The sequence below is a fragment of the Pipistrellus kuhlii genome, unplaced genomic scaffold (genome assembly GCF_014108245.1).
Source record: "Pipistrellus kuhlii isolate mPipKuh1 unplaced genomic scaffold, mPipKuh1.p scaffold_m20_p_10, whole genome shotgun sequence".
Taxonomy (NCBI): domain Eukaryota; kingdom Metazoa; phylum Chordata; class Mammalia; order Chiroptera; family Vespertilionidae; genus Pipistrellus; species Pipistrellus kuhlii.
Window position 1 is genome coordinate 4,510,729 of NW_023425405.1, and position 25,216 is coordinate 4,535,944.

At 37.9% G+C, this 25,216-nt stretch overlaps 1 protein-coding gene across 1 annotated transcript in view; it reads left to right on the forward strand.

Moving 5' to 3' along the window:
- Positions 1-17,477, forward strand: part of ANKRD7 (ankyrin repeat domain 7) — a 74,099-nt gene extending 56,622 nt beyond the window's left edge. Inside the window, 1 exon segment of the mRNA XM_045578666.1 lies at positions 17,344-17,477. Coding sequence (XP_045434622.1) covers positions 17,344-17,477 — 134 coding nt within the window.
- Positions 17,478-25,216: the final 7,739 nt, after the last annotated feature.

The following is a 25,216-nucleotide window of genomic DNA, read 5'->3' on the forward strand; positions in this document are numbered from 1 at the left end:
TGTTTTCATAACACCTTTTTAGGTAATGATCCATTTGTTTCTCCTCCAATTTTCCAAACAATGTTCCTTTGGTTTCTACCAAAGCTGGAGACCAAGGGCCAGAGAGCAGGAAAGACTGGTAGACATAAGGACGTGTGTGTGTGTGTGTGTGTGTGTGTGTGTGTGTGTGTTTGTGTGTGTGTTTTAGTAAAGCCAGCATAAATCAGTTTTATTGTAATAATAAGATTTGAAACTCATGTAGTTTTGGGGGTGGGTGGGGGTGGGCAGCAATCATTTCTCTCACCAGATCACTACACAGGATAGCAAAAGAATGAGGAGGGGAGGGGAGGAAGAAGCCAGGAAACTGAGATCAGCAGGGGCAGCTTAGGTATAAATATGATACTTTTCATGCTCAAATTGGTTCACCAATTTTTATAGACAATTCTATTTTTATAGACAAAAAAGACAAGAGAAAGCATACCTCAGATAATCGCTAGTATTGACATTTCCCTTAAAACCAAAGCTACTGCAATGCGTGAACCTTGAACGTATCCTTGGACTCTTCTCAGACACTGCCACCTATCTGGCAACTATGAAAGAGTAAGGGCTCTCCATTCATTCTCAGAAGTGTTCTAAAATGTCTCTCCATACTTTCTGTATGACTGAAGGACAGAAACTTATATTACGGACAACAGGAATAAAATGGACCTCTAATAATAATATTCAAAACTTGCCCCAGTTGGTTTGGCTCAATGGATAGAGCATCAGTCTGCAGACTGACGGGTCCCAGGTTCGATTCCGGCCAAGGGCACATGCCTGGGTTGTGGGCTTGATCCCCAGTAGGAGATGTGCAGGAGGAAGCCAATCAATGATTCTCTCTCATCATTGATGTTTCTGTCTTTCTCTCTCCCTCTTCCTTCCTCTCTAAAATCAATAAATATATTTAAAAATATTTAAAAAATAACATGCAAAACTTGAGAGATAGATGAGCTATTTTCAGCAACAACTGAAACTTAGAGAGAGTTGCTTTTCAATGTTATGAGGTCCAGTAATGAAATGACTCTCAATCCATAAATCATATGATTGGCACAGCTGAAAAATAAGGTCAAAAGAATCTTGTTTCTGATTCACTATTTTCTCTGATAAAGTTAATTCTCTCCAGTATACAGAAAACTTAAAGATATTTCTTTTTAAATCATGGTAAAGAAACCTATGTAGTAAGGAAAGAATATTCTTAACCACTCTTTAAACTTAAGTGGCTAAGGATAAGAGTCTGTTTGTGATATAGTTAGAATTTCTCTGTATATATATTTATCCTCGGTGGTTTGATGCTTTGCAAACTGTATTTGTTAACTGCCTACTCCTGTTTTCAAACTGTTTAAGCAATTATTTCTTATTAGCCAAATGTAAGTCAGGGGCATGTATGTAATAAATTAGTTGTGAAGGCACTGTTCACAGATTGAGATTAATGATACGTACTACTTAGTTTTGAATCATTTTTTCCAAACCCATGGGGAGCAACACAGCTAAACACAGCAAGAGAATTGTTATTGAAATAGATAATAAATGTGAGTTGTCTTAAACCATGTAAAAGTGTCGATAGTAATTATGACCTCACGTTTTCTTGGACTATAAAATTGTTGTGAAATACCTTCTCCCAGCTTGAATGGAATGAGAACTGTAGTGTCCTCACAGTGATGATATCAGTGCTCTCAAATGGGATAAAGCACCCTGAGCTGTTTCTGGCATTTAGTAGGGGCAAAATAAACTTGAATTTTCTCTTATTGGTACTTATAAAGGTTTTAAACAGGTAACAAAATAAAACTTTTCATGCCTATACAAACTTTGAATAAATTTTCAAAATTTCCCAGCCTTTTAAATTAATGTTTTGCTAAATTAGTTGGGTTTGTTGTGCTTTTCATATTATTTCTCAGGTAAGATGACACCAGATAAGTTATCTTTTGAGTTACTGTTTTGCACCTTTTAGACACAGATATAGATATACTGTTAAATTTGGCTTGCATTTACCTAAGAAAAATATATCCATACCATTTTGAAAAGCCAAGGGCAGGAAATAAAAAACTCAGCTTTCCAAATGCTTTGCCCCAGGCTCTGGATTAAGCATTTGTCTCTAAATAAGCATTGCCCTTGGCAGTATGTTTGATGTTTTGTCTCAGAAGTAAAATATCTATTATTATAAGCTATATTGTTAACCATGTGGAAACATTAAGCTAATAGATATTTTATTTAGCATGGTTACTTTCCAGTGACATAAAATATTAAAGAATCCTAGTAGAAGGAGTTACACATAAGAAATAGGAATAATTATTTTAAGACAAACAATAAAGATATGTATTAAAATATTCATTTGTCTAAAACGAAATAATTGGGGTAGTTATATTTTTTCTATTAAAGTCATAAGAAATATATATATATATATTACTTAGGTAGAATTATATTTATAAAAATTAACAAAGCACTTTGTCTGTACACTGTATTGTGCATTCACCACCCCAAGTTAAGTCTCCTTCCATCACCATTTATTCCCAACTATACCTTCATCCACCGAAGGTCCTCTTGTAATCCCCACACTGTTGTGTCTGTCCATGAGTTTTTCTCTCTTTTTTTCCATACAACCCCCCCTCCCCACTAAGTCCACCAAATTCCTCATCCCCAACGGCTGCCAGCTAGCTTTCTCTGTCTATGGGTCTATCTCTGTTCTGCTTTTAGTTAATTTTGTTCATTAGATTCCACATATGAGTGAAAACATATGATACTTGCATTTTTCTGACTGGCATATTTCACTTACCATACATAATGCTCTCTAGATTCATCTATGTTGTGGCAAAGGATAATATTTTCTTCTTCCTGTTCTTGTTCTTCTTCTTTACAGCTGAGTAGTGTTCCATTGTGTAAACATACCACAGTTTTTTAGCCACTCATCAACTGAGGGGCATTTGGGCTGCTTCCAAATCTTGGCTATTGTACATAATGCTGCTGTGAACAAGGGTGTATATATTCATTCAAATTAATGTTTGGGTTTCTTTATTATTATTATTATTATTATTATTATTTATTTATTTATTTTTATTTTAAAGAGGGAATTTTATTTTTGTTTGGGTTTCTTTGAATGTATTCGAAGAAGTGGATTGCTGGGTAATAAGGTTGTTGGTCTCCTGGTTGAAAGACTGCCTTTGGGGACAATTTGCATATTAGGTTTTTATGATATAGGATGGGACAAAAGAAACATCTTCTTTGGAGAAGTGTCTATTCAGATTCTATGCCCATTTTTTAATTGGTTTGATTTTGTGTGTGTTTGTGTAAGTTCTTTATAAATTCTGGATATTAACCCCTGATCAGATGTATCATTGGTGAATATGTTCTCTCATTCACTGGGTTGTCTTTTAACTTTGTCAATGGTTTCATTTGCTGTGCAAAAACTTTGGTTTGATATAGTTCCATTTGTTTACTTTTTCTCTTGTTTCCCTTCCACAAGGTGATATAAAAAAATATTGCTAGGAGAAATGTCCAAGGTTTTACTGCTTATGTTTCTTCTAGGGTTTTTATGGTTTCAGGTCTAACATTTCAATCTTTAATCCAGATTGAGTTTATTCTTGTGTATGGTGTAAGAAGGTGGTCTAGTCTCATATTTTTATGTGTATTTTTTTCCAACACCATTTTCTGAATAGACTATCTTTATGTTATTGTATGTTCTTGCCTCCTTTGGGTGGTTCTAGCAGATCTTCTGTAAGGGGAAAGTGCCAGTCAGGTTTATGGAAAAGTGGGAGGAATGGCCCCTGTCCCAAAGCCAGACAACTCAGTCATTGACACTCCCTGAGTCTGTCCAGACCTCTAAATCTTGGCCAAGACAGCTGACCCTCAGCGTGTCACAAGATCCACAGGGTGGGGAGAGAAGGAGCCCAGAGGGGGCAATTGCTTTCCTCTTGACCAGTGGTCGGCAAACCGCGGCTCACGAGGCACATGTGGCTCTTTGGCTCCTTGAATGTGGCTCTTCCACAAAATATCATGTGTGGGTGCACATGTACAGAGTGATTGAAACTTCGTGGCCCATGTACAGAAGTCGGTTTTCGGCCTAGTTGAGTCTATTTTCAAGAAGTGGCGTTAGAACACTCAAGGGGCCAAAGAGCTGCATGTGGCTTGTGAGCCGCAGTTTGCTGACCACTGCATTAGGCTGATGTCTCTTGGAGGCAAGTAAAGCTGATGTTTTTTAAAACAAAACTATTTGGAAAGAATATACTTGAGTATGCAATGCTTATGTTACTAATGAAATCTTGGCTGTCATAATGAAAAGAAACAAATATATGTATATATAAATGACAGCTTTTCTCCACAAGTTTTATTCTAATTTTAATAGAGTCTTGAGATGTTATTAATTTCTGAGCAGGTTTAGAAATTCAATAATAAAATAACACTATTTAAAAAAATATATTTTTTTTATTGATTTCAGAGAGGGAGAGGAAGAGGAAGAGGGAGAGGGAGAGGGAGACACAAATAGCAATGATGAGAAAGAATCATCAATGGGGTGCATCCTGCATGCCTCATACTGGGATCAAGCCCACAACCCAGGCATGTACCCTGACCAGGAATTGAACCATGACCATAGGTCAACATGCAACCATTGAACCAAACCGGCAGGGCAAGGGATACTCTTGTTGCATCATTTTTGTGTTTTTCATTTCAGTGCCTCTGTTATGGTGTTCAAACACTGATTAAAGACCTTGGCTTTTTTTTTTTTTTCATTTTTCTTCTAATCTTCTAAGTCATAACTTGAATGATCAAATGGAGATAGTGAATATAAATATTTAATGTGCAGAGTTTTATATAACCATTTGTATTTATCTAGCTCTTTAAGTTTCCTGCAAGAATAGGGCTTCCCTCTCACCACCACCACCTCTCCTGCGCCCCTCCCCCCCTTTCCCTGCCACCTCTGACCCCACCCCTTACCCCACGCTTTTCCTCCCCCTGCCACTGCCGCCCCCCCCCCCCCGCACTTTCCCTCCCATCACCTTCCCGCTACTGCTGCCTCATGCTTTCCCCTCCACTGCCACTCCACACTTTTCCGCTACCACTGCTGCTGCCACCACCACCTGCAGCCACCGCGCTTTCCTTCTCACTGCCCCCTTGCGTTGTTTTCCTTCCCTCTTCCTTTTATGCTGTCTTCAGTCTTCACTCCTCCCTCCCTCAGCATATACAAATTAACTTCTATTTTTGTTGGGTTAATTTGCATACTCTCTCTGATTGGCTGTGGGTGTAGCAAAGGTATGGTCAATTCGCATTTTCTCTTTTATTAGTGTATATATATACACACTAAAATTGGTTTGGCTCAGTGGATAGAGCTTTGGTCTGTGGACTGAAGGGGTCCCAGGTTCAATTCTGGTCAAGGGCATGTTCATTGGTTGCAGGCACATCCCCAATAAGGGGTGTGCAGCAGGCAGCTTGTCAATGTTTCTCTCTCATCAATGTTTCTAGCTTTCTATCCCTCTCTCTTCCTCTCTGTAAGAAATCAAAAATACACACACACACACACACACACACACACACACACACACATATATATGGACAAGTCATACCTGAACTTTAAAACCAACAATGAAACCTGGTTCCTAGTCTTTTAACTAAGTAAGCAAAGACTCTGTCCTCCCAGTGAAGACAGCACCTGTGCAGACAGATTGGCAAGAACTGGCCCTCCTCGAGGGGACAGTGCAGGAGCCACCCTGCCACTCTCAGGGGCTGGCAGACCAGATAGTATTTTGTGTCCACACGTGGGATTAAATATTTTGAGTTGTGCTTTCTTCCTTTACAAAATAATGGGCTCTTTGACATTTCAGATCACTCCATTTCTACCCTGGATACTTTGGAACCAAAATAATTTTGTTTGTTTTCAGCCGATGAGTGGGTTACTTTGATTAAAGTCCAGGAGGAGCTATGTGATGTCAGCTGCCCATTTTCCTGTGAGAGCAGCTGCCTGATGCGTTTACTCCTCCAGGTGAGTGTATAGGACGGACAGAAGGACAGATGCCATCCATGGATGAACTGCTGGACTGCCGACTGCACTTCACTGTTTCTCTTCCTTGCTACTCTTCTGTTTGCTTCTTTGTGTTGTTGACTTGCTCCTGGCCTCATTATCCATTCTAAGTTAAACAAGTCTCCCAAGTATTGTGTGTTTATGACATAACTATTCCTACTTTATTTGGAAAACAATTCAATCTTTTATTGCACACCCTTTCAAACAAATGCCACAGATCTCCTGGTGGAATGTTCGCTATGCTGGGTGCTGTCACCAGCTCCTCATTGTTGGACCAGCTGTCTACACTGCCCTGTGCCCCACTCCTGTAAGGGCAGCTGCTGGGGCGGAGCGGGAACTGCATGTTAATTAACAAGGGTCTTTGAAGTAAGCTCCTTGAGATAAAGCACTGGAAACATCTAGGTTGTTTTCTGATTTGTGATAAGAAATTCCCCTCAACCTTTATGAACTGAATTCACTACTAAGGCCGACTTCTCTCCCACAAAAAATAAAAACAAGAGCAAAGGAAACAACAGTGAGAGAATGAGAAATAGGAGCTCCCCCACCCCCCAACCCCCAAGCTCCTCCGGAAGAAAACCACTGGCCTTTCCCCAGTGTTCTGGGGCTCAGGGCTGAGCAGCCATGCACGCAGAAAGAGAAATAAGGCTTTGGCCTTCTTGTAAATTTTTAAATGTCATCATCATTACGTTATTTATTTAAATGTCATTATTTTGGTATTTATTATTTTTAAAGAGAGGAAAACAACCATATCTTCCTGGTAGAATGAAATGACTCAGAATGGTATATTTGGGCAATTTAAAAACATTTCTTATTTACCTAAAGACCAAATATGATAAATCTAAGTATTGTGTGTCAATCCAAAGTATAAAGTTGTCACAATGTTACTGCAGGTAATGCATATTAAAGATTATGAAATTAAAGTTCAAGTATGAACACGTGGGGGAAGTTGCTCCCTTGGGGAGATTTTATCCATACTGAATATTCTCAATAAATGGCACATATTTTAGAAAACGTTTATATGTGTCCTCCCTGAGTGTGTGTGCCTGTGTGTACGTGCGTGTGTGTGTGTGTGTGTGTGTGTGTGTGTGTGTGTGTGAGGCCCACTGCATGAATTCATGCATGGATGCATGGATGGGGTCCAGCCAGCCTGGCCAGGGGGAGGGGACATGGGCGGTTGGCCGGCCTGCCTGCTGGTCAAACTCCTGGTCAAGGGGAAAATTTGTCTTTTATTATTGTATATAGGATATACACTGAGTGGCCAGATTATTACCGTATTTTTCGGACCATAAGACGCTCCGGACCATAAGACGCACCAGTTTTTAGAGAAGGGAAATGAAGAAAAAAAGATTCTGAAACAAATAGTGTCCTAAAATATTTTATGTGCATTAAAACCCAACATCACAGTCATAAACACATGTAATCAACCCTGTAAAGTAAACAGCAGCATTTAGAACCATTTTAGAGCCGGGCAAGCACACAGAGACCACACAGAGCTGGGCAAGTAAAAAAACTTTTTTTTTTTAAAGTATATGTGTAGGCTATATTTGGACCATAAGACGCAGGGACTTTTTCCCCCCACTTCTGGGGGGAAAAAGTACGTCTTATGGTCCGAAAAATACGGTATGTGTTCAGAGATCATAATAATCTGGCCACTCAGTGTAGATTAATCTTAAATTTTCTCACCTCATATAGTAGCAAAATATAATATCTAAACTTAATTATATTAAGTATAACTCTCACTTTCTTTTTTTCCAAGGAAAGAGGTCACAATATTATTTTGAAATTCCCCACACAGATTGTGACCAAGCCTATCAAATATGTGACATGTTGCAGTTCAGTCAATGTCATTTCCACTTTCCTCTCAGGAAGTATTTTTCATTAGTGAATTGTTTTCAATTTCAAGGTCCAGGGAAAAGGCCATGTTCTTAGAGAATAAATCACATTATAGTCAAACAACCATCAAAATAATTTGTTGAAACAGCTAAAAATTTATATTACCTTAACTTTATAAACATATTTAAAGCACTATATTTGTATCTTCTTAATAATAGTGGAGTTAAAGATTGTTTATATACTACCTGACCTTACTACAGATGGGATCTATTTATTTGTCAATTATAATTTAAAAAATCCTCACTAATCTCTTTGGAAAATAAAATTTAATCCTGAATTCTAAGTGAAAATCTGAATAAAGTGTATTCATTAGTATTTTTTATTTGAAACCACATAAAGTCTATGCATCCTTCTTATTACAAATATAGAATATTGAGAAGAGAGGTGAAACTTACCACTATATTCACATACTTTCACTTGTGGTTAATAATAAAACTTTAATATGTAAAATATTCAGGTAGTAAAGTAAAATATCCTTAGATATAGAAATAATTCAATTTCATTGAAATTAGTAATATGTTTTGAAGTAATATTAAATATAAACCTGTTATGTTTGAACCAAATATCATAAAATATCATATGTTACTCTATTTTTAATATATTTATATTTGACATTACAACATTATACTAGAAGTTCTATAATATTTCTCATTTTCTTTCTATTCTGAGTCTGAATATTTCCTTTTATGTTTTTCATTACTTCTGTGTAAGAAACTCCCAGATTATTTACTCTTAGCAGAAATAACTCAGGAAGAAAAATGTCATGAAACAAATGCTGATGACCTCAGGCTGAAACTTGTCTTGCCTTACTGTCTTGTGAGGCAAGACAAATTCAAGCATCTTAACTAAATTTATAGATTTCTGTTGACTCACTGTAAGAATGTTTTAGAATGTCTCAGAGTGTGGTGGAGTGGTGATAACTAGTGGGAGAAGTTATGGCTTGTCACAGTCTATACTTTCAGTAAACTCCAATTACACCTGCAGTGTATATATCATGAGTGAATGTTTTAATACTTGATAGTAATACGAAGTGTGCGGGTATATTTACTGCTTCTCTAATATTTAGATTGATTATTCAATTCTCTTTTAATTTCTAGAACCCTTGAAATACCATATCAAGAAACCCTGGTGTTTATACCCCACATTTGTGGTGGGTACAAAGAAAACATTGTTGGACACTTGAAGGGGTGTGGTCTGCCTGGGAAATGTGCTGGATTATTTGGTGGCTAGAAACACAGAGTCACTCATCTTGCCTGTAATAGTCAGACTGTAGTTACATTGCACATGGGAACGAAGACAAGTGTAGTCTAATGGGAATCCAGGGCTAAACCAGAGATCTAGGAAAAATCACTTAAGCTTTAGCCCTTATTCAGCAGGAGATCCTCCATCTCTTGCCACTAAAATATATAATCTTCCATGTTTCTACCTCTATTGTAACCATTTGCTTCACTTCCTATTATGAACATCTATTATCTATCTCAGTTTTTATTTACTTTTCACATAAACATAATCATATTTTGACTCTTGGTCCTGACATTTCATGACCTCTCACGTGCATGTTTTCAGCTCCTGCTACCATCTCTTTGTTCCTTCTATAGCTCATGTCCTTAGGAGAAGAATTTGCACAAATTACCTAATTACTGTAATGAAAATTTGGTTAGGACTTTAGTGCTGGCCAACCTACAGATTTGCTTTCTTTTGGTCATTGCTATTCCCTGGTTTGTTTCCTAAATTGTACAGTCCTTTAGTACAGAATGTGGCTCCTTAGAGGAATGAACTGCCTGAAGCTGCTTCTGCATCCTGCCTTAAATTTTTATATACATAAACAATTTTCTTAGAAAAGGGCTGTGGGAGTGGAAGGCGTTATGGTTATACTGTCCAGTATAGGAGGAAATGTATAATGCTGAGAAAGTTACCTTCGTGTTTGCTAGTTAAATTAGGTGACAAAAAATTAAAACTTTAACAAATGAAGCTGAATTAATGATTTTAAGGGTCCAAAATATCCTTGAAGACAATAGAATAAAGAGATCAAAGGCTTAGAATAATAAAATTTATAAATGAAAAGGATCTTAATAATTACCATATGCAAACTGAGGTTATAGATTAAGGTAGATGTTAGAATGTAGGTCTACATTCTACTTCACGTCCATTGCTCTTTTCATTCTATCCCACATTGTGCTTGGGAAACTTATGAAAAAAAAGTATTGGTAACATAACTATTTTCAAATGAAACTTTATGCCTTGCTTTATTTTAAAGTCCTTCAGATTATATATCTGTTTCTGGATGACTATTTATGGTAAGGCCAAAAATAAAAAAGAGGTTTAAAATTCCTAAAATTTATTATTTGACGAATAACAACCACAAATCACTATATTTATAGTTAAAATTCATCCTTGAAAACACATGTTTTTAATTAAATCAGAAATAACCGTTTTAGCTTTGGTCCAAGATAGCTGATTAATTGTTCATTTTAAATAATTTTTTCCTAAGAAATAAAGAAGACATACAGCCTACAAAAAAATGTACATGGGAGCAATCAATAGATAATAAATTAAATATATATTTTAAATGAAAAAATGAATTGAAGACTGTTAACAGATCAAATAGTGCCAAGAAAGCCACAGCCTGAGGTATGTTTAAGTGTATGTTGCTTAAAAAGGAGGTGATTATCCTGATAGAACCTCAGAAAAGGTCTGAATTCTGGAAAGGTACTACTGATACTGTGGAGATGCAAAGCAAGGAGATTAAAGTCGATGAAGAATAGTCATTAACCCAACGCTACCTCTAGTAAATGGGAACAAACCCACTCCATCTTGTCTATGGGTCATCCCGTCAGTATGAAGTATGGTCTGGCCCTGAAGAGGTTGTTCAGTTGGTTGGAGCCAACTGAAGAGGAGCTCAGTTGGTCAGCTGGTAAACCAAAAACACTCTCATTTCTGGTCAGAGTACATAACTAGATTGTAGGTTGATCCCTGATCAGGGTGCATATGAGAGGTAACCGATGTGTGACTGATGTGTGTTTCCCTTTCACATCAATGTTTCTCTCTCTCTCTCTCTCTCTCTCTCTCTCTCTCTCTCTCTCTCTCTCTCTCTCTCTCTTTCTCTCTCAACATATCCTCAGGTGAGGATAAAAAAATAAAAAGGAAAGTATGGTCTGGTGCCTCGCGTGATCATGCTGAAGTGGTGCCTGCCATTTGGAAGCCCGTTCTCCACAGGTAGAACTTGCAATAAACATTTTTCTTTCTTTATTCTTAAACGTGTACAATCAGACATTTGAATACAAGTGATTGAATATGAGTGAGCCTAAAACGAATGAGGGGGAATATCAGAACTAGAGAACGAGTCACCGGAGAAATGAAATCTGCAAACCTATTGCGCTTTTTATCTCCATGAATCCTGGGAGGCAATCACATCAAAGAAGTCTAAGAAGTCTCCCTCATGGTGAGAAACTAGATGGGGAGGAGTGGAAGGAACATTGAATGCCTCTCTCTCTTATTTGGAACAGGAGTCTTCATCTGTGGGGATATTGGAAACAAACACTTCTGCTCTTAGAACACCAGTGAAGACAATTGCAGCTGGAGAAAAATCTACCCCTAATTGAGGGACAGGAAAGTACTTGAATTACTAAGAGGACCAACACAGCAAGCTAAAGGATATAATATCTGATTAGATTAAAAAAAAAAAATTAGTTGGGCAAAATTTAAGGAGAAACAGGGTATTTACATAGTCTCAAAGTATTTCCACTAAGTATTATTTATCAAGGGGGAAAAATAACTTTATAATGAAAAAACATGGTGGACATGACCTTAACTAAATGACCAAACTTAACATCATCGGTAATAATATACATGTACAACACATACTCTCTGAAATTGTGCATTGAGGTCAAATCACCTCTCTGGTATTCATCTCAAAAAACCATAACTTTATTCTAATTTTAAAGATATGTTAGACAGACAAAATGGAGAAAATTTCTACAAAATGCAAGATAATTACTCTTAAAAGGAGTCAAAGGCATAAGTACAACAAAAATATCAGGATCTATTATTACAGATTAGAAATGAATTATGACAATGAAAGTCTATGCAGGATTCAAAACCAGAAAAAGAACATTAGGGAAAACTGGTGAAACACAATAAAGTCTTCATTTCAGTATATAGTACCGTATCAAATGTTAATTTATTTATATTGATCATTGCACAATGTTAACGTAGGAGACTCCAGCTAAAGGATATTGGGGAAGTCTGTACTATTTTTACAGCTCTTCTATAAATCTAAAGCATCTCAATCTAAAATATTACAAAATTAGAAGCAAGTTGCATATCTAATTTTGTCAATTATACCTCAAAAGAACAGTCAAATATCCGAGAATTTGAAAACGCTGTATAAAACATTATGGGTATGTTTTTGTTTTGTTTTTTTTCTTTCTTTTATATTTTTACTAGAGGCCTAGTGCACCAAATTTGTGCACTGGTAGGATCTCTAGTGGGTGCTGGCTGACACCTGGGAACTTCCTACCCTCCCTCAAGCTGCCTGCCACCACTGCTGGGGGGACTCCCTTTCTTCCTCTGGCTAGCCTGCCCCCTGGTGGAACTCCTGGAAGAACTCCTGTCAAGGGAACAATTTGCATACTATGCTTTTATTATTTAGGATGTATAGCTACTATACATACACACACACACACACACACACACACACACACACACATAAATTGGAGAACATTCAGCAGGAATTACCAACTAAGGTCCAGCTGAGGAGGACACATATCAAGGAAGGACAAAAAACACTGGAAACTCTAGGAAGGGTAAGGCCCTGAGAGGAGCCAACCCAGCTCTCAGGGGCAGCCAGCCAGCAGGCTAAGAGATGAGGGAGCACTAGGCTATGGGAGGGTCTGTTCCCTCAGAAGGCAGAGGCCCAGGGCCCAGTCTGGGCTCCACAGCCAGGAACACCAGAGCTGAGTGAGACCTGCAGCCCATGTAACATCCAGCTGTGAAAGGCGGCAAGGCTGCTGGCTGCTGTGCTCTGAAGCCAATTGGAGAAAAAGCCACAGTTTCGTTGTTGTTTTTCCCCCTCTAAACCCAGGGCATGGGAGTTTGCATTTGCAACTTGGTGCAGGGAGGGAGGCGTGGACTTGAGGTACCTGAGGAGAGGCCGGGGTGGAAGCAGGACAGGAGGACATGGAAATCCAATAGTCCATGTCTTGCATTTGGTTGTTCATACATGTGCAAACCTAAATGGTCATTTTCCCTGAAAGAAGCTAGCTGCTCTCAGTAGGCTCAGGGCAGGTGATATAGCCTGCCCCACCCTCAGGAGCCCTGCGCACCACACCCTCATTTTGAGCTTTTCAGAGGAAACCAAAGCAGCGGCCAAGCTCAAGGTTTGAAAAGTCTCAGGAGCCCTCAGTGACTGGATTGGAGGGGGTGCCATCTGCTGCACTATTCTGGGAACCAGACTGATAAAAACTCCAGGTTCCCAGCCGACCCCATTGTTCTCCATATCCAGCCCAGGGTGGAGTAATACTTTGGGCCACTTGCTGAGGAGTAGCCCTGTGACAAGAAAACACACCCACCACTTTCCTTGAAAGATCTGCAGCATGCCCCCCACCTAAAGCCCTGTTAGAAACAGACTATTGAGTGATGAAGTTTGACAGCTGGTTAGCAGGCGAAGGCAGAGGCGGAGCCCCGGGGAACCAGTGGTTTGCTGACCCAGCCCTGGGCCCTGTGCTGCTGACAAACCTATGTTAGAGGGGAAATTGGCTCCTCCTATTTGCAGCAAAGGCCTGTGGAGACGCAGCTGGTGAAGGCTGGATCGCTTGTAGCTTCGAGGGGGGTGCTGAAAACCAAAAGAGAGTGGCTGACAGTAGTTAGCACCTCAGCGCCTAACAGGAAGCCCAGAATTGGCAGACAGGACAGAAGACTGGAAGTGAGTGCCATGTTTGTGGGTACATCTCTTAGGGCAAAGGGAATGAATGAGAAAGTAAAGAAAAGGGATTACATGAAAGTAAAACGATTCTGCACAGCAAAAGAAACCATAAACAATGAAAAAGGAGCCCACTAGATGGGAGAACATATTTGATAATGATGCATCTGATAAAGAGTTAATCTCCAAAATATATAGGGAATGCATACAACTTAACAAAAGAAGACAAATAATCCAATTAAATAATTGGCAAAGGACCTGAATAGACACTTCTCCAAAGTGGACATAAGAAGGCCAAGAGACATATGAACTGATGCTCAAAGTCACTAATTATCAGAGAGGTGCAAATTAAAATGACAATGAGATATCACTTTACAACTGTCAAAATGGATATCATTAAAAAAATCAACAAATGACAAGTGCTGGTGAGGATGTGGAGAAAAGGGTACCCTAGTACACTGCTGGTGGGAATGCAGACTGGTGCAGCCACTGTGGAGAACAGTATGGAGTTCTCAAAAAATTAAAAATGTAACTTCCATTTAATTCAGTGATCCCACTTCTAAAAATATAACATAAGAAACCCAAAACACCACTCAGAAAGAATATATGCACCCCTATGTTCCTAGTAGCACAATTTACAATAGCTAAGATTTAGAAACAGCCTAAGTGTCCATTAGCAGATGAGTGGATTAAAAAACTATGATACATAAGTCTGCACAATGGATGTACCAGTCTGCCTACAATGGAATATTATAGCAGCTTTAAAGGAAAAAATGAAAGAACTCCTACCATTTGCAACAGGATGGATGGACTTGGAGAACATTATGTTAAATGAAATAGGCCAATCTGAGAAAGATAAATATCACTTGATCTCACTCACATGTGGAATCTAATGAACAACATCAACTGATGAGCAAAAATAGATCCAGAGACATAGAACCATCAAACAGACTGTCAAATCTCAGAGGGAAGGCAGGGGAGAGGGGCGTGGGAAGAGATCAACCAGTGAACTCACGTGTATATGCATAGTCCATGGACACACCAATGGTGAAGACCTAGGATTAGGGGCAGGGGTCGACTTTAAAAGGTCTATGGGAGAAAAGGGGTACATATGTAATACTTGCAACAATAAGTATTTTTAAAGAAATAAAAGAGAATTTAAAAATTGCATTTCTTCATTCTTGTTCTGAATAAATGAGATTTTGCTTGCAATGTGCCTGGTTAGAATAATGCTTCCAACATAGCTGGCACTCCATGAATACTAGTCATTTTAATTTTTCCTTTTCTCCTTTTTCTCTGCTGCCAAAAATACTCAGCAGCATGTGATGTGAGGGCAATTAATAACTAGTCTAAGAGGAAATATTGACAATTTAATCCCCCAAAATGTGTTCAAAATGAATCACTGAGATTAAACAGGTTGCTGACAAAAAATAAAATTACTTTACCTTTGTCACATACTATGCTGGTTAACTATACTAACATATTAAAATAGTTTGCAACATCCTTATTATAATATGGATTATAATTTCTGACTCAATCATCTGGCAAAACCTGTGGATAGGAGGGTAATAATATTGCCTTGTACTTGAAAGCCAAAGCAGGATTTCTGTATTTTTAAAAATATATATTTTATTGATTTCTTACAGAGAGGAAGGAAGAGGGATAGAGAGTTAGAAACATTGATGAGAGAGAAACATTGATCAGCTGCCACCCAATGGGGATGCCCACAACCAAGGTACATGCCCTTGACTGGAATCGAACCTGGGACCTTTCAGTCTGCAGGTTGATGCTCTGTTCACTAAATCAAACAGGTTAGGGCAGGATTTCTGTATTTTTTGAGGAAGGATTTCTTAGTAAATTCAGTTTCCCTGTCTGCCATTGATCCAGAATAAACTGCTAACTAGCATTAAATAGGTAAACTAATTTCTGAAAACTACACTGATTTATGTTGAAGCAAAATTTGGTAGAGTGGTTTTTCCTTCAAGAGATTTTTGTCAAAATGTGCTTTTGCTACTCACACCAATGGAATCTAAAATGCAGTGACAGTGCTGCTAAGGTGCTGTCAATGCAAATACGTAGTAAATAAATTACAAAGTATGGCCAATAAAATAACATGATAGCAAGCATGACTATATCATACATTCAATGGAAAGTGCATATTTATTCAGACCTTCTGAAGATGTCAAGATTGAGACATACGAATATTACATTACTGAGAGAAAATGAATCAAGTCAGAGCAAACTTTGTTAAAGATTATGTAAATTCTACTGAATAAAGGTAATTTCAAGTGATGGCAGCCAAAGTGCCATCATATTATAAGGCGCTATCATGTCTCCTGTGACAATTCCAGGTTCCCCCACCTCTGTTGACAATGCTTATTGTCCTTGGACCTGAGTGGTTTTGTGGAAATAATTCACAGGTTCTTCCGCCATGATTTGCTGATAGTACTAGGGAACTTCTAATTTCAAGAAGCGGGTGAGGGGGTTAAGATGCTCTAATTCCAAGGCCTGGGCCCTACTTTCACTTCCTGCCTCCCATCCCCCTCTCCTGCTTTAGTCCTGGAAGAATGGAAGTGAGATCTTGGAACTACTGAGGCTTCTCTAGGTGGAGAACAGTGGCACCTGTGTACACTCAGCTGATTTCTAGATTCTTCTATTATAGGGTTAAGATTTTAAAGTGTCATTGCTATTAGGAATGCTTCAAAACTTGTCCATATTTATTGAAATGTTTTTCAAAGTTTGCTCAATGGATGGCCTGCATTTGAATTCCCTGGGGTGTTTTTGGAAAAATTAAATTTCTTCCTGGATTCTCTCTCTGCCATCCCGAGTCAGAAGATCTGGGGGTTAAACTTGTTTTCTCCCTGTAAGTGTGATCCAAAAAGGCCTAGCGACCAAAAAAGCATACTTTCATTCTGGGCTATGGAAGACCCGGCCATTCATCATCCTGATTCCAGGTCTGGCACTTATTATTTTCCCTGCCTGGTTTTCAGAGTGCTGTCTCACTGTCTTGAGAAGTGTCTGCTACACAGTATTTTTCAAAGATTTTTTGGAAAGGGCATTAAATAGATAAAGATCTTTGTTTACCCTTTTCACCAGCACATTTATTCTCTTGCCCGGATAGACCGAGAGGCAGCTTACATACATTTTTTATTTTGTCCTTATAAGTAAGGTGGCCATATAATTTAGTGTCACAATTGGGGCATTCCTGAGAGAGAAAGGAAGTGCTGTTAATTATGCTAGGCTCTAGGAGAAAATCAAGACTCTCACAGAGAAACCTAGACATATGGTCATCTTAACTCTATTTGGTTAAAACAGCAATACCAATTACAGTTTACCAATCAATTCTAAGTTAACAATCACAGGGTCTTATTCAAATTTTCTGACAGACAATTGAACGTCATGTTTCTTAGTCTGAGGCCAATTATAATTCTCCTGGTGTCTTCTATTTCTTCCTCAATATTTCCTGAAGCTCTCACTCCCTTAAGCCTGTTGTTTTTCTCAAAAGGGCCTTGGTCGGAAGCATCAGCAGAACCTGAGAATTTGTTGGAAATGAACATTTTTGGTCTCACGTCTGATTCACTGATTCAGAAACTTGGGGATGTGGCCAGTAGTCAGTTTTCTAACAAGCCCTTCAAGTGATTCTGATGCATACTAAAGTTTGAGAATTTCTGCTGTAAGCTAGAACTGATAAAATTCTTTTCTTTCTTTCAATTCTTCCTCCAACTCCTAGTTCTTTCTATATCCTTTCTGCATGACTGAACTTGTGCTGTTAATAATTCTGTTCTTCTACTCCAATTAGTGAAGTTGAAAGTGTGGGGAGACTAGGGATCTGGTTTTTATTTTATTTATTTTAAAAAATATATTTTATTGATTTTTTACAGAGAGAAAAGGAGAGGGATAGAGAGCTAGAAACATCAATGAGAGAGAAACATCAACCAGCTGCCTCCTGCACACCCCCTATTGGGGATGTGCCGGCAACCAATGTACATGCCCTTGACCAGAATCAAACCTGGGACCTTTTAGTCTGCAGACCAACGATCTATCCACAAAGCCAAACCAGTTTCGGTGAGGGATCTGATTTTTAAACTACCGTACCTCTATTTTTATGAGTTTATGAGATAATTTTTGAGCATTAAATATGTGCTTGGCATTGAGGCTATGGATACAAATCAGATTCTGTTCTCTTCGAGCTGTGACTTGAGCTCGAGAGACAGAAATATAAATGATCAATTATAAGGAGGTAAGTGCTGTGGAACTGGCTATCATGGGACCAAGGTTTCTTTACAGGGAAATCTCATAGAATCCTCAGAGGTCACCTGCATCTCTCTGGAACAGGGAGCCAGAGAGCCTTTGGACCCCTGAGCTCCCTGTCCATGTTCCTTCATTAGGCTCCTGTTCTTTCATCTCTATGTATTTCTGGGTGTCTGTTCCTTCCTCCTGCCTCACTGCCTTATTCTGTAATGTATCCCGCACTTGCACAAGGTCCTTCCTTATCACCTTTCACAACATCTTTTCTTTATGATTCTCAACTGACATTTTTAATGAACAGAAAGAAAGAAAGAATGGATCTAATCCACTCCATATTTTTTTTTTCTTGTTTAGAATAATCCTCAATTCATCAGTCACTGGCCAATTTATGATTAGTTTTCACTTGAATCATGGTTTTTAATCTGAATGGGGAAGTTGGATATGGCAAACAACTTACATTGTAGAAATTAGTTTCAAGATAATTTTTTAAAATATATTTTTATTGATTTTGTACGGAGAGGAAGGGAGAGAGATAGAGAGTTAGAAACATCGATGAGAGAGAGTCATCAATCAGCTGTCTCTTGCACATCCCCTACTGGGGATATGCCCGCAACCAAGGTACATGCCCTTGACCGGAATTGAACCCAGGACCCTTCAGTCCCCAAGCTGACGTTCTATCCATTGAGCCAAACCAGTTCCGGCAGTTTCAAGATAATTTAAATGTAAATCTTCTCTATGTTTATGAAAAATATTTTTGTTTTGTTATCCTAATATCATCTAATAATATTGTTCTTATATTTAAGTGGTTATCACAATTGCATATTTCATGCAAAATTTCTTTTGCTTTTAAAAAACACTTTGTCTTTATTAAAAGAGAAGTTGCCTAGCCCGAAACTGGTTTGATTCAGTGGATAGAGCTTCAGCCTGCGGACTGAAAGGTCCCAGGTTCGATTCCAGTCAAAGGATGTACCTTGGTTGCTGGCACATCCCCAGTAGGGGGTGTGCAAGAGGCAGCTGATTGATGATTCTTGCTCATCGATGTTTCTAACTCTCTATCCCTCTCTTTTCTTCTCTGTAAAAAAAAAAATCAATAAAATATATATAAAAAAAGAGAGAGAAGTTGCCAAACTTAGATCTGTTTGGAGTTTTTAATAAATAATAGAAATGTAATATTCCAATTAGACCAGACCAATTAGAAAGACGTTCTTCTGGACAATCTTCCAGTCAAAGCTGGGGCTGGGAGGGAATTCTGGGTCCCAGTGCCTGCCAGCAGCAAGAGGGAAGCCTGGGTCCTGGGTGCCACATGGAAGCCGGTGCTGGCAGCTGGAAGGCCTATTCTTTCACAAATTTTGTACATCAGACATCTAGTTATTAATAACACAGAATTCATATCCAATCTTTCTGGATATTGAATAAATCATGATTTGCTCCTTGAAGGTCTATTAGTTCAATGAACTCTCACAGTTCATCTTGTACTGTCTAAATTAATTCCAATTTTTTCTTTACCAGCATTTAGTTGACATTCCTATCATACATACAAAAGTAAGTTGTAAGATAAAAATCAAAATACATTTACTAAAGACTTTTCATCTTAGAGCAGATTCACAAAAGCCTATATGTTATTTATAATTTGCTCTGCTGAAGGTCAGAGCTGTAGCTACCAATAAGACCATTTTACCTAGTAACAAATTCAAACTATAGTCTGCTATTTATAGCACAAAGAATGCCTCTAGATTGAAGGTAAAATTCTTGATTTTATGCCTTTCCCTTTACCAGTAAAACTGTCATTAACAAATTAAAAAGATTCACAATACTAATTGTTGACAGGAATGTGGGACAATTGAAAGGCTCATCTGCATTCAGTATCTCTCCAGTCTGAAAAAAGTCATACATGTTACTTTAGACTTTTACATTTATACAACTGAAATAATAATATAAATTGTTTAATATGCAAACATTCTCCAGATGCCATGTGCAAGTGATATATATTGCCCTAATTTCTGACTATCTCTGGAAACTCAATTTGGAACAAAATGAGAAGCAAGGAAATGGGCACTTGGTAGTACTTGGAGGTAATAGTGTGCATGAACACAATTTCATCCTGTTTTTTGTGAGAAAGAGAGGATTTGACAAGGTAATAATTTGTCTTTTCTTTTTCCTAATTGTTTCTACCTCTCCAATCTTCCCCATTATTTAAATTAGTTTTGACACCTGTCAGCAATAGCACAATCTTTAAACTTTTATGAATTTGTTTTGCCTTTGTTTTAAATATACATCAAATGATATGAAAAATAATTTTCTTGGGTTTCGGACAATGTTTGTTATGAAGGTAGAATCGTTGGTTTCTCAAAGCAGCCTGAACCCTGGAGCCTGAGTGGCTGAAGTGATAGATAATCATTGTCCAAGTTCATTCTAGAATAAAAAATATGCTAAATATTTAAATAACAGCTAAAATACTGTTATGAAAAATCCCATGACAATATTTAAGCTTTGTTTATATATGTCTTACTGTACATTATTTACATAGTGAAGGTTACTTTTAACAAAATATCCTGCTATTATTCAGTAGTTAGAAAATAAAACCAAAAAACCAGATGAAATGTAAAAAGCACCTAGAATTTAGCTTTCAACATATTTGTTGCTCAATATCCTTTAGTCTAAATCTGAAGCAGAACTTTTTTGCATGGTAATACTTATAATTTGGGCTTATTTTGAATCTGTTTATTGATCCTCATTGTTGAGACAAACAGGTGATGCTATAGCTCAAGGAATAAAAGGGCAAAACAAAAACAAGTAAATATCTACGATTATAGCAGTGATAAATGTAGCATTCTTAGCTATTTTTTAATTTACACTCAGTGGCCAGATTATTATGATCTCTGAACACATGATAATCTGGCCACTTGCTGGAAAACAAATCAGTTTCACTAAAAAGAGAGATGTTCACAGGAAGCCAGGAAGGCTGGTCAACAACCTTAATTGCTCTAACCACTCACCCTTTAGTTGAGACATTGTTAGCAGAAGCAGCCTTCACCTTGTTTGTCCCTGTAAGTTTCTGTTATTTCCTGCCTAAGGGCTACATGTAAATTTCTGTTTATGTTGCTTAAGGTGTTTCCCCAAAGCCTCAATAAAAGGGGATGGCAGGGCCAGAGCAGTAGTTCTCCCACTAGAGTTGGACTACCGCCTGGCCCCCCATATCGCCAAATTGAATTTCTTCAAGACTCAAGTCTTTTCATTTGTGTGCAGCCCTTCTCCAGAACCCGAACACAGGGCGTGAAAGAGATTCCTATAGCCACTCAGTGTATATCCTATATAATAAAAGGTTAATATGCAAATTGTCCCCTTGGCCAGCAGGCCATATCCCCTCTCCCTGGCCAGGCTGGTCGGACCCCCCTATGCATGAATTCATGCATTGGGCCTCTAATATATATATACACACACTGAGTGGCCAGATTATTATGCATTCAGAGATCATAATAATCTGGCCATTCAATGTATAACCTATGGGATAATTTTCCAAATTGTTTGCAAAATTAGTTTTCTCTATTGTATGCTGATATTAATCTATGAGGAAACATGCCAAGGATAAGAGACCAGATTGATGCTGGAAATATTTTCCATCAAAGTTATCAAACATTTATTGGCATAGTATTAGTCTGATTTTCTTACTCTTGGTGGAGAGGTCATACTAAGCCTTGAAAAACAGTCTTTTTATGTGTATTTGAGAGCAGTTAGAATTAGCCAGAGTTGCATTAGTGTGCTGGCAAGTCCCCAGGAGAGTGATGGTGGGCCCCATGTACTGCTGGTTTCCAGAAGGATAAAAGCAGCCTGGAGTGAGTTTTTAGAAAGCAGATAAAAGAAACACCATGCTGTGCCTCCACTTTAAAATCTGATGAGCTGTGGGATGACTACTATTTTCTTATAGAATCAAAAGTTTTAAAATCATAGTATGCGAGGATTTTTCTGTTCAAATAAATACTTCAAATACTTAGAAATCAAACTGCATGGATATTTCCAGTTGGCTTTTAAAATGACCTTACAAAAATGATTTTAATCAAAGCTACTTAAAAATTTCTTCTCTCGATTTTCTCATTTGCAAAGTGTATATTAGAATAAAGTGCCTTCTTTGCAGTATTTGTATGAGAATCAAATAAAGTAGAGTTGTTTCAGGGCGAGGGAGGAAGTGGAAGAGGGCAAAGGGGGATAAATGGTGGTGGGAAGAGACTATACTTTGAACAATGGGTACACGGCGGTATGCATATGATGTTTTGTTGAGTTGCACACTTGAAACCTGTATGATTTGTTAACCAATGTCATCCCAATAAATAAATTATAAAACTTCATTTAGAAATTAGCAACTGATTATGTAGTACTTTGCAATCTTGTAGTCTTTTCATTAATACAGAGTGAAATGTGATCACATTTGTGGAACTGAAATTATCCCTGGGAAAGAGGGATAGTCTGGAATCAGAGAAATGGTCCTCAGTGATTGTCAGGGTTAAATACTGGGCTCTATTCATCTTCTCAGGAGGAGCCTTCTTCAGTGATCTCAGAACCTCATCCAGGTTTCTCTCTCTCTCTCTCCCCCCAACACACACGTGTGATAAATATGTACATGCTCATATATGCATAGATATATACTGTATATCACAAATATACTTATATTGAACATTTATATAATGTGCATGTGTATAATGCACACATATATAGGTTACTATTATATATATATTAATACAACTTAGTACAACCTGAGGATTTATAACATTTTTGTTGAAGAGGAAATCAACAATTTTAACTTGATTCTAATGATAGGTTTTTAAAAAATCAATAATAAAAAATAGCTTACTTATTGTATGTTCCAACAGAAGCACATTATATACACTTTTACTCCAAGTTATATGCAGGAGTCATTGTAAGCATTAAAGTTGAAAAAAATTGATGTGAAAATTAGCTCAAGAAACCTAAAAACCATCAACACGTCATTTGTGTCTATTTTATATTGGGTCGGCAGCTAAGTAATTGCGGGTTTCACACACATATGGCTTCAGTTGAATTTTTAGGTTTGCAGACGTAGTACAAATGTAAAACACATTTTGTTATTTGATAGTTGGCTATTCAGCTGTTAATCAGTAAAAAAAGTTTTTTGATCTGTTTTGTAGTTTTCGTTTGGCGTTCGTTGAAAAATGGAAAATCAAAAGGAACATTTTCGTCATATTTTGCTTTTTTATTTCCGCAAAGGGAAAAACGCATCGCAAGCTCATAAAAAGTTATGTGCTGTTTATGGTGACGAAGCCTTAAAAGAACGGCAGTGTCAAAATTGGTTTGCCAAATTTCGTTCTGGTGATTTTTCACTCAAAGATGAAAAACGCTCTGGTTGTCCAGTTGAAGTTGATGACGCCCTAATCAAAGCAATAATCAATTTGGACTGTCACAGTACAACACGTGAGATTGCAGAGAAGCTTCATGTATCACATACATGCATTGAAAATCACTTAAAACAACTTGGCTATGTTCAAAAACTCGATACATGGGTTCCTCACGAACTGAAAGAATCACAGTTAACGCAATGCATTAGCAGCTGCGATTTGCTAAAGAAACGTAATGAAAATGATCCATTTTTAAAACGACTGATAACTGGTGATGAAAAATGGGTTGTTTACAACAATATCAAGCGGAAAAGATCGTGGAGCAGGCCAGGTGAACCAACTCAAACAACATCAAAAGCTGATATTCATCAAAAGAAGGTTTTGTTATCAGTTTGGTGGGATTACAAAAAAATTGTCTACTTTGAACTCTTACCACCCAACCGAACGATCAATTCTGATGTCTACATTGAACAACTAACGAAATTAAACAATGCAGTTGAAGAAAAGCGGCCCGAATTGACAAATCGAAAAGGTGTTGTATTCCATCATGACAATGCAAGGCCACACACATCTTTGGTCACTCGGCAAAAATTAATGGAGCTTGGTTGGGATGTTTTGCCACATCCACCATATAGTCCTGACCTTGCACCATCTGATTACTTTTTGTTTCGATCTTTACAAAACTCTTTGAATGGTAAAAATTTCAATAATGATGATGATGTCAAATCGTACCTGATTCAGTTTTTTGCTAATAAAAACCAGAAGTTTTTTGAACGTGGGATTATGATGCTGCCTGAAAGATGGCAAAAGGTCATTGATCAAAATGGGCAATACATTACAGAATAAAGTTATTTAGTTCCATGAAAAAATTGTCTTTGATTTTCTTTAAAAAATCCGCAATTACTTAGCTGCCGACCCAATAGTTTAGTTCAGCTGAATTTAAAAGAAATACAAAACCAAACCAAACCTGACTGATGTTCAACTTAGGTCTTCCCCTCCTTTACCCTTGGTACCCTGAGTACTCTTCCCCCTCCGTGCTTATGTGAAAACAGGAAGTCCATCTTCAGCCCCCCTCCCCTTGCACTCTCAGACACCTCTTCCACCGCAGTCCTGCCCCAAGGGCGTTCCCTCCGTGACTGATATGGCTGTTATTCTGTGCCCAAACCTCCGACATTTCTCAGCTTGTGAACATCCCCAGTTTTCCTTGACCCCCAGCAACATCACGTCTTTAAGGTGAGTAACATAATTTACTGTATATCTTGGACCTTTTTCTCTACTAGAACAATTTCTAAATCTTATAATTACATGTATTTTAAGTGGAAACACAGCATTATTATACTAGGGACTGCTTCTCTGTCTTGCAACGCAATACAAAAGTAACAACTCTATTCATGATAACATCTCTGAACCGTTCTTTCAGGCCAAGGTGGCTTGTTGATTTAAGCATAAATCCCTGGGGAAAAATTATAGTTTCATAGCTAAAAGCACAACACTCAGGAACATTTTGGTGTTTAAGGTTAATATTTCTTTCTAAGAGGAAAATAAGGGCAAGCTCAAAAGTGATTATTTGGTTAATTTGAAAATGAGGTGTGTAGCAATATAGGAAGAAAACGCAAATGAGAACAGAGGCTGTTTATTCGGTATTTGCTACAAAGAAGTCAGCTATAATCACTTGTGTTTGGCAGAGACTCAAGGGCAAGCAGGGGAGTGGGAAAACTTTAGAGTAAAGGAAAGGGAAAGCTTCCGGTATGCTTTGATTAGGGG